Source organism: Mytilus edulis, chromosome 11 (genome assembly GCF_963676685.1).
Source record: "Mytilus edulis chromosome 11, xbMytEdul2.2, whole genome shotgun sequence".
NCBI classification, from domain to species: domain Eukaryota; kingdom Metazoa; phylum Mollusca; class Bivalvia; order Mytilida; family Mytilidae; genus Mytilus; species Mytilus edulis.
In genome coordinates, this window is record NC_092354.1 from 12,260,677 (window position 1) to 12,271,405 (window position 10,729).

At 37.1% G+C, this 10,729-nt stretch overlaps 1 protein-coding gene across 1 annotated transcript; it reads left to right on the plus strand.

Moving 5' to 3' along the window:
* The first annotated feature begins 5,615 nt into the window (after window positions 1–5,615).
* LOC139493981 (uncharacterized) lies at window positions 5,616–7,659 on the plus strand. Its single transcript, XM_071282150.1, has 2 exons — window positions 5,616–6,115; window positions 6,369–7,659. Exons 1-2 carry the CDS (start codon window positions 5,616–5,618, stop codon window positions 7,657–7,659), a joined length of 1,791 nt encoding a protein of 596 aa, XP_071138251.1.
* The last annotated feature ends 3,070 nt before the right edge of the window (window positions 7,660–10,729 follow it).

The following is a 10,729-nucleotide window of genomic DNA, read 5'->3' on the forward strand; positions in this document are numbered from 1 at the left end:
TATTAAACAATGTTGTTTTCTCATATTATATGTCTCTAATTTATGTCTAATCTTACGTACTTGAATGTAATGTCATGAAAGCTCTTTATAGGGACCTTTAATTGGAAATAAAATATTCTCATTCTTATTTTTATATGAGGGTCGTAATTCATGCAGAATCACGGTAAACATTCTTTCCAAATGACGTTAACGGTACTTTTTCAGTGGCGGATCCAAGGGGTTGGGGTGGGGTTGAAATCCCCCCCTTTTTTTGACGATCAATGCATTTGAATGGGGACATATACTTGGACTCCCCTTTTTTGTCCTCGGTTGGGACCCCCTTTTAAACTGGCTGGATCCGCCCGTTTTTAGTGCATGACGATAAAATGTACACTTTGAAAGTGTACATTTTATCGTCATGCACTAAAAACGCATTGAAGTTTCTTAAAGACGGGCGTAAAAAGATCAACTGATTTGAGGAATCACGTTAATTTGTTTCCAAATATAAAGTTAACGATGATTATTCAGGTCGGATCCAGCCATTTTGAAAAGGGGGGGTTCCAACTATATGTCCCCATTCAAATGCATTGATCGACCAAAAAAGGAAGGTTCCAACCCCGCCCCCCCCCCCTCCTTCTGGATCCGCCAATGATTATTTGAGACCTCTGATAAATCACAAGAAGGAGATTTTGACGAATGTCACGAATCACGATAAAATTTAAACCAATTTGACACTAACAGTAGCCGAACATGGCCGTTTAGCGTCTGACGGTATAAAGGGCATTACTACCCACATATAAACATGCATGTTTTTATCTGGTCATGATGGGAGAGATCCGTTTGCGCCAAAAATGCGTCCTTTTTCGTCACAACTTTTTTCTCTCCAATGCTACGTTTGCGCTACATGTTTTAAAATTACATGGTATCATTTCCGCCAAAAATAAAACATATGATTGTGCCAATTAGAAGAAAAATGACTTCCCTCCTCCTTTATTTGGGAATTGGAACCGGCTGTTTAAACCGGCAAATGTTTACTTTTCTGAAACATATCTTCTTCTTACTGCTGCTGCATGGGTATGTATCCTATTTAATTTATGTAGTAGCTTTATTGTAAATTCACTTTATTGTCCAAAAACACAAACATTGAAGGATGAAATGCATAAAACAGTTCGTAATAACTCCTAATAATATGAATGCCCATACGCGTCCATACGGAACAAAGCACTGTGTCATCAACATATGTTGCTAAAAGATCATTAGCTTGAAAAGCTTCTATTTTCTTCTCTATTGCCACATCTTTATCAAATATTCAGCAATGCAATAAATTTTATTCTCTTTCTGTACATTGACTGTCTACTGCATTTTAAGTCATTTCTCTACAGATGCTCATCTTCATAGTGAAATATCTCCGAACATATGATTCTTTTTAAGTCAAAAATAAGAATAAATATATATTAATCATTAATATTTATGATAGATATCTGTGCAGGTAAATTTTCGCAAATGAGTTTCGAATATTGGTGCAATTGATACATTTGAAAAACAAAATTTGGCGCAAATGATACCCTTGAAAAACAGTAATTGGCGCAAAAGGACTGCTGCCGTCATGATATATGTCTGAGTATTTTTTGCTGATTTTTAATTAAATAATATCGTTTAAAACGACTTTAATATCATCAATCTATGCATATGGTAATAATATTATAATAATTCAATTCAATATTTTATTATATAGGATATATGATAGTCTTTACAGATCATAACAAATTTTTGTTTTTTTTGTGTTTTTTTTTCACAACTGTAATCAACAAAATCAATGCTAATCATATGTATTTTATTTGTAATTGTAATTTGTATTAATTATGCTGCTCTTTATGGGCGTCTTGATTGACAAATAAAACTATTCTTATTCTTATTCTAATAAATAATGTATCATTGGTCTCGCATCTAAGACTGCCACATTATTTAAACTTTATAAATAGTACCTTGGTTTCAAATGATAGCTACAAGGTAGACAAAAACGGATGCCAAAGGAACATTCAAACTCAGAGTAGAAAATAAACTGACAACTGTCAACGTATTTTTGATCCACATAACAGAAGTTCAAATAGAAACTTTGTTATATAAAACAATGTCATAATATCTGTTCCTGTTGGGACAAATATTCTATGCCATTTATTCCGTTTGGAGCATTTTCTGTAATATTTATTCCAGTGGAAATAATATTCCAGAATATTGTTTCCATTTGGAACTTATATTATGAAGGAACTTCTATTCTGTGACACAACAACACAATAAAACGGAATCTGAATAAAAGGCAAATGCAAACCATAACATAGAAACTAAAGACTGAGCAACGCCGTGACACAACCCACCAAAAAACGCTAGGACGTTACGCACGTTATTGCGTCAATACTGTGTATTCAACAAGTCCACACTAATAAACAGCTTTTCTATAAAATCATAACAGTTAAGATATATAAAACTTATATCCATAGACTAGACAGGTAAATACTATTTCGAAAAAAAGTGCAAATTGTTTTATCATACTTTACTATGTTCTAAAATAAGGACAACATATTGACAAAACGTCAAAAATATGCGTGTCAGACGTAACAGACTATACGCATAATAACTTTAGCAGGGGTGTTTGTGTTCTTCAAAACAGTTTTATATCCACGAAAATTCAAATGAATGATATGCTTTATATATTAAGTATTACAATATTACTGAATATGCGTTCCTGTAACGATCAACGCTATTTTTTGGTAAAAACAAATAGTGGTCATTATGGTCAGATTTTGGAAAATGTTAAGTTATCAAAATTTATAGGTTTTAAAATATAAGATTATATGATATTTCGTTTGTGAAAATTATGCTAACAAATGTGCATACACAGACCATATCAGAATCGAATTTTTGCAGCACTCACACTTCATATAAAAATGCAACGGCTTCTGGCAAATGTCTTGCAAGATGTCCAATGTCGGATTTTGCCGCTTTTTACAAATAAATTGGCATTTGCGACGCTATTCATTGAAAAATTAGATTAGTTGCATGCTACATAGTGCTTTTCCGTAATTGTGCTTTAACTTTGCAAAACAGCTACATAGTTTTTAATAATTTGCGTAGTCAAAACGACTTCGTTTTCAAAGAAATGAAATGTCTTGCAAGTTTGTCCACTGGACGATTTTCATACGTTTTCAACGTTAATTGTCTATCCGGGGTACGCTATTTATGGTGGATCGCCGTCTGTATATTTCCTGAGACAGAATTTTCTTGATGGTCAGATACTATCAATAGGACCACAAAGTATTTAAAAAAAATCCGATGACTGGGGTTGTTCGTTTAGATGAGGTTCTGAAGTTGTGAAAAAGTTAGTATCACGAGAGGATAAAAAAAAATCCTCTTTTTCAAATTTTCAAATTTGGGAAGCGTAAAACTTCGATTTTTTAAAAATTTCTCTGCAATAAGATTTATATGTATAGAACTTGAAAGTAAAAATGAAATTGGGCCTAAAGCGAGCCATTGGCTATATACACCTCTCCACATCATACAAAGCTTGTAAATAATGTATATGAGATGAATTATAAATAACCTTTTATTTCTGACAATCGTTTCATTTTTTAATCTAATTGTACCGCTATTAGTAAATTAAATTTTATAAGCAAGACCCGTTAAACTTGTAATTCCCGACAAACTTTTTATAATAAAGCAAAATATAAACCCTTTTCGGATCTAAATGGGGAAACATTGCATTTTATTAAGTTTTATGTCAATTGGTCTCTGGTAGAGAGTTGTCTCATTGGCACTCATCATACCGTATATATCTTCCCATTTCATATAGATATATGCATTACCCAAATACGATATATTTTGTTGTTTGTTGCTTACGTTACTTTCAGTGGGAAATATTTCATGCATATTCAGTACAACTTATCATTAAGAAGTATCCATATTGATATGCAAAACAAAAATTACAAGCAAAATAAAAAAAACTTATCCCAAATAATTATTAATCGCCGTAAAACGTAAGAAATTGACGTTACCATTTGAGACGCAATATCGTGCTTAACGTCTAGGTGAGAAGGGTAGGCTTCAAATGTGATCAGAATCAAAGAGAGAATATACATACCAATCTGTCTGCAGCCAAAAAACACATAGTTGAATAAAAAATAGGCAATACCATATGTAACAAAAAAAAATAAACAATAGTCCATCACACATTACACAAAAAAGTAATGGTAGAGGAACATCCTACCAAAAATTAAGAAATATTTTATGTACTCTATTTATGTAAATTATTATGAACAAAACGCACTGATACTTTAATCAATATTTGCCATTGCAAAAGTTCTAACATGTTAGATTGCTACTATTAAATTCAGTCTTTACACAGAGGCGGATTTAGGGGGGACCAGCCCCCCCCCCCCTTTTTGGGAAAAAAATTGGTTGCTTATATAGGGAATCACTGAAGCGTGACTGGAGCGGGCCCCCTCTTAGGCAGTCAGTGGGCCCCACTTTTGAAAATTTCTGGATCCGCCACTGTTACATCAGAGACATATAATGTTTTTGTGGTAAAGTCTGTAAGAATTCTAGAGGTTTGAAGATCCATCACATGAAATGTGTGCAACCCCATTCTGGCAATCAACACACAGAGAGATCTGGTCAGACGGAGGAGGAGACCATCCAGGAAGCAAACCACAGTGATGATAGCCTCCCTGTGACCCAGGGTGAGGATGAGCACGAGGAACAGCCTACAGAGATAGAACAACTTGACGAGGCAGAAGAGATAGAGAGGATAGAACCAACAGTCCATAGAGAAGACGGGATAGAAACAACAGTCCGTAGAGAAGACAGGATAGAACCAACAACCCGTAGAGAAGAGAATGAGCAACGCAAAGAGAAGATCAAATGGCCAACGAATGCAGACAAAGCAGCTTGGAAAGCTCTTGACGAAGATTTGGAAAACATCTTAGAGGCAACATTAGCAGGCAGTGTAGACAGAAAGATAACAGCAATGACGTCCATTATTTACAGCGTAGGAAAGGACAGATTTGGAGTGGTACCACAAAGGAAACAACCAACAAAACAAGGCCATAGTAACCGGAGACAGAAGAAGATCAAGGAATTGAGAGGAGACTTGAGAAGGTTAAAGAAGAGGTTCAAAGTCGCCAATGAGAATGAAAGGTTACCATTACAGCAGTTAAGAAAGGAAACTAGGGAGAAACTTAAGACACTTACAAGAGCAGAAACTCATAGAAGAGATAGAAAGAAAAAGGCAAAGGAGAGAGCAACATTTACAGCAAACCATTTTTAGTATATGAAGCGATTATTTGGAGCGAGAGGATCTGGTAAACTGGAAAACTTGAGGGAAGAAGTGGAAGAACATCTCAGTAAGACCCACAGTGATGAGAGACGAGGAGAAGACCTGGAAGAATGTGAGAAATTGTTAACACCAGAGGAGCCAAAAGAACAGTTTGATGAGTCAGACCTGAAGTTCCCAGAAGGGCAGGACATAGTGAGAAGGGTCAGCACCAGGACCAAATGGTATTTCATATAGGGTATATAAGAACTGTCCCAGACTGATCAGAAGGTTGTGGAAGCTATTAAAAGTAATTTGGAGAAGGAGAAAGATGACAGAGTCATGGTACAAGGCAGAAGGATGTTTTATACCAAAAGAAGAGAAATCCAGGAAAGTTTTAGCAAGGAGAACGACGAGGTACCTGCTTGGCAACGAATATTTAGACATCGCAGTCCAGAAAGGAGGCATGCCTGAAGTATCTGGTTGCATCGAACACACCAGCGTTATTACACAGATTTTAAGAGAAGCAAAGGAGAAGAAACGCGACTTAGCAGTGTTTTGGCTAGATCTGGTTAATGCTTATGGGTCCATACCTCACAAACTAGTAGACCTGACATTGGAGAGGTATCATGTTCCACCAACTATCAGAACTATGCTGCGAGAGTATTTTGACAAGATTGAAATGAGGTTCACAGCTGGAGACTTCACCACAGCTTGGCAGAGACTTGAAGTTGGAATACTAACGGGGTGTACAGTATCAGTAGTCCTGTTTGTAGCAGCAATGAACTTAATTGTAAAATCAGTAGTGGGCCAGAATGAAGTTCAAACCAAGTAAATCTAGAAGTTTGATAGTGAGGAAAGGCAAAGTGCAAGATGAGACATTTGAGTTAGCAGGTGAAAAGATACCAACAGTTGGAGAGAAACCAGTGAAATGCCTAGGTAAAAAGTTTGATGCAACACTAGCAGATATGGTAAACATGGGTGAGGTTCAAGTGTAATTGGTAGAATGAAAGACGAAGATAGACAAAAGTGGGCTCCCAGGAAGATATAAGGCCTGGATATATCAACATGGGGTCTTACCAAGGATATTGTGGCCATTACTAGTTTACGAGTTCCCATTGTCCAAAGTGGAGGCCTTAGAGAGAAAGATCAGTGGATGCATAAGAAGATGGTTGGGTGTGCCAAGAAGTGTCAGCAGCATTGGATTGTACAGCACAGGAACAAAGCTACAATTACCAATGAAGGCATTGACAGAAGAGTATAAAGTTACAAAGACAAGACAGGTTATGACGTTGAGAGACAGCAAAGATGCTAAAGTGAGAGGAACCAAAGTAAAGATCAGGACAGGAAGAAAATGGAAAGCAGAGGAAGCAGTTAAGGAAGCTGAGACCAGACTAAAGCACAGTGTCATCGTTGGTGTAACAGCAGTTGGTAGACAGGGATTTGGTATGACAACAAAACCAAGGTGGGATACAGCAAATGAGAAGGGACGGAGGGAACTCGTGCAACAGGAAATACGACAGATGGAAGAAGAGAGTAGGAATGTTAAGGCAGTAGGAATGAAACAGCAGGGTAGTTGGTTGAATTGGCAAGGAGCTAGAAGCAGGGCTTTGACCTGGAGCGAGATTTTGAGTATGGAGGGATACAGATTGAGTTTTCTCCTAAGATCAGTGTATGATGTTTTACCAAGCCCCGTTAGGTTGATAGAAGACCCAACATGCACCTTATGCAAAGACAAACCAGCATATCTACAGCATGTGTTGAAAGCATGTCCAGTCGCACTGAAAGATGGAAGATATACATGGAGGCATGACAGTGTATTGAAAGCAATAGCAGCAAAGTTGGATACCACCAGGAGAAAGAAGAGAAAGATGCAGAAGAACATCACATTTGTAAATTTTGTGAGGGCTGGAGAAAAGAAAGACAACCAGGCAGAAGGTTTAGGGATACTTGGAACAGCATCAGACTGGCAGATGACAGCAGACATACATCAACGCATGAGTTTCCCAGCAGAAATAGCAGCAACATCGCTAAGACCAGATATAGTCATTTGGTCACAGGGAACTAGGCAGGCGGTCTTGCTGGAACTAACAGTCCCATGGGAAGACAGAATAGAGGAAGCTTATGAAAGAAAGATGGCAAAATACCAGCAGCTAGTAGATGATTGCAAACAGCGGGGATGGAGGACGTGGTGTATGGCAATAGAAGTCGGATGCAGGGGCTTTGCAGGACAGTCAATGTGGCGGGCACTTAGGACCTTGGGAGTGGTAGGAGCAGAGAGGAAGAAACTGATTACAGAAGTGTGTAGAGAAGCAGAAGTGGCATCACACTGGATTTGGAGGAAAAGAGACGAATTGTGGAAAAGTGCAAAGTGAAGTGATAGAACAATGAACAGTTATTGTGTAGATAATGGACAGATATAGATATACAGAACAGCATTCAGTTACAGAAGAACATCAATGACATCAGCTGAGACATCGGGGCCGTGTAGGCCATCCAGTTCCAGGTTCAGATTGATCACCCGATCCGGTGCACCTTTGGAGGTTGTTGTGGAATAGCGCCGAAACAGCCAAGGAAGGAGGACTCCACCTGATGATGGAATTGGATCAGCATTCCTTTCATGTTTACAAGGTAATGACACTGGGGTTTTATAATATTTTAGAACTTAACCACAAACCCGTCTAAGATATTGGACAGAAATTATTAAAAAAAAATCTTATCGGAAAATACAATGAGAAAGTATTAAAAAAAACTTGGCGAACACTAATGCAAAGAATGAAAAGGGTAGCCTTGTTACACTAAGAATACCAGCAAAGAATGAAAAAGGTAGCTTTGTTACACTAAGAATACCATCAAAGAATGAAAAAGATAGCTTTGTTACTCTAAGAATACCATCAAAGAATGAAAAAGGTAGCTTTGCTATACTAAGAATACCAACAAAGAATGAAAAAGGTAGCTTTTGTTACACTAAGAATACCATCAAAGAATGAAAAAGGTAGCTTTTGTTACACTAAGAATACCAGTTGTAAATAGGATATAGATCGATCTTTCCCTATTATTATTATACGGTTGATGATATAATTGGTAAAGATGCATGTTTGTACAAACCACATTCATTAGAAGACTTTGGCTTATAGAACTCTTATTATGATATGGGTGATATAGAAATTTGACACGCAAAATTGAAACTGCACATTGGAAATCATATAAGTTTCTGGTTCGGCTGTGGCAAAACTAGCAACCATGTAAAGGAACATTCATGAGGTCTATATATAGTATTACTTTCCATTGCTCAAGCTGGATAGGGAAATAAAGTATTTGTTATGCAAAGAGAGATAACCAAAGATTAACAATTGAAATGAAAATCGAGTTGCAATTTTTAATCATATCTTTCTCTCTTTTTCTCTCCATCTCTCTGCACAGTTTTTTTTTTTTTTTACCGTGAATCAGATCTACTGTATATACGTATTGGCTTGATAATTATTAGTACTATATCCACCCACTCAATGAGTCATGGGTTCAATAAACACTATTCCTCCAGTCATCCATCAAATATATAGATTACTGGGCCTCTAGTTTTAATTGATCATGTTAAAGTAGGGAAAACCGTAAAATGTCGCCCACTTGATAACCGACGGAGAGATTATTTTTTAAACACACGGGGTTGTATAGATCGATCAATGATTATGTATCAATTCCTAGTTAATTATAAAGTAATTCCAATAATCGAAGAAAAATGAGTCACTGCAACGCAATACAGCTACATAATCATCATGTTCACATAAGTACATCAAGCAAGGGACAAAAACGATGAAGTATCACTGTAAGCAAAGCGTGGCCACACGATGAAGTATCACTGTAAGCAAAGTGTGCCACATGATGAAGTATCATTGTAAGCAAAGTGTGCCACACGATGAAATATCATTGTAAGCAAAGCGTGGCGTCACGATGAAGTATCACTGTTAGCAAAGCGTAGCCACACGATGAAGTATCATTATAAGCAAAGTGTGCCACACGATGAAGTATCATTGTGAGCAAAGCGTGGCCACACGATGAAGTATCATTGTAGGCAAAGTGTGCTACAAACTGTATCATTGTAAGCAAAGCGTGGCCACACGATGAAGTATCATTGTAAGCAAAGTGTGCCACACGATGTAGTATCATTGTAAGCTAAAGTGTGGCCAAACAATGAAATATTGTAAGAAAAGCGTTGCCACATGATGTATTATCACTGTAAGCAAAGCTTGGACACACGATGAAGTATCATTGTAAGCAAAGTATGGCTACACGATGCAGTATCACTGTAAACAAAGTGTGGCCACACGAACTGTTTTTCAATCTGATTGATTGTAACTGTATTAACTTGTCAAATAATATATGCTGTAACGGTATGTATTCTGTTATTCAAAAGGCCACACATTAATCCTTGGAAGATCTCGCTTTCAGTCCGGGCAGTAACTGTCCATTAAAGCAATGATGCAACTGCCTTGATAACTTCCAAGTAAAAATTTATGAAGAAGAAATGTGAAATTACTATTTCACTATTATACTGTTAGTTATATATTCTAATATTCTATTCAACAGAAAGTTAACATTCCTATTAATAAATATACTCCTTTTGTCACCGACTTATTTTTTATTCGTATGATTTGAATTCATAATGAGGTTTTTTCGTTCGCCTACTAAACATGAAATCTGTAATGATAATCTACTTTTATCCAGTATGGAAATAGCGGGTGAAGTAGGGTAACCTTCTCCCATCCGGTCCATACCCATGCCGAGTATGGCGTCTCCATGGTATGGCATATATTTTGTCAAAAAGGGACATTTAAACCGATGACCCGCATGGTGGATGTTCTATGCTATTTGCATGTTTTTAAAGAACTTTTACGAAAACTCATTAAAGAGTGCAAAGGTGGTGTGGTTCGGGCAGTATTCCTACCACTAGCCGGCATATCCTCTTTTCAGTGGCTGATCACATTTTCCCAACCTATAGCTCAATATAAATGTTGTGATTGCAACGATACTTTTTTCAACAAGAAACCAATTAACAAGGTTATCAACCATACGGCCTCCAACAATGAGTACAACCCATTCGGTATAGCAAGCTATAGAAAAACAAAAACCAAAAGAAGATATTCAGCATCAAACGACAACCAACGAGTTACAGGATCAGGACTTGGGATAAGCAGAACCCGCGTGCTCGTCAGACTGAAATGAGCATGATGGAATCAGATATCTGTATGTTATTTAGATAGGGCTAAACAAGATTGAGGGCGTACCAACCCTCTCGTTTGCCTTGGACAATGATGTAACCGGACAACAGAATAGCATTCTATAAAACTCAGTTACAAAGGACTAAATTCAACAGATTGATATAAAGCAACAACAAACAAAAACGTAAAAAGACACAAAGTTGCGACCTGAGAGTACCCACAGTTACTG

Coding starts and splice junctions, on each gene's coding strand:
- LOC139493981 (XM_071282150.1), top strand. CDS start 5,616: ATGACAGAGTCATGGTACAAGGCAGAAGGATGTTTTATACCAAAAGAA. Junction 6,116..6,368: donor CAGAATGAAGTTCAAACCAA/GTAAATCTAGAA, acceptor GGTCTTACCAAG/GATATTGTGGCCATTACTAG.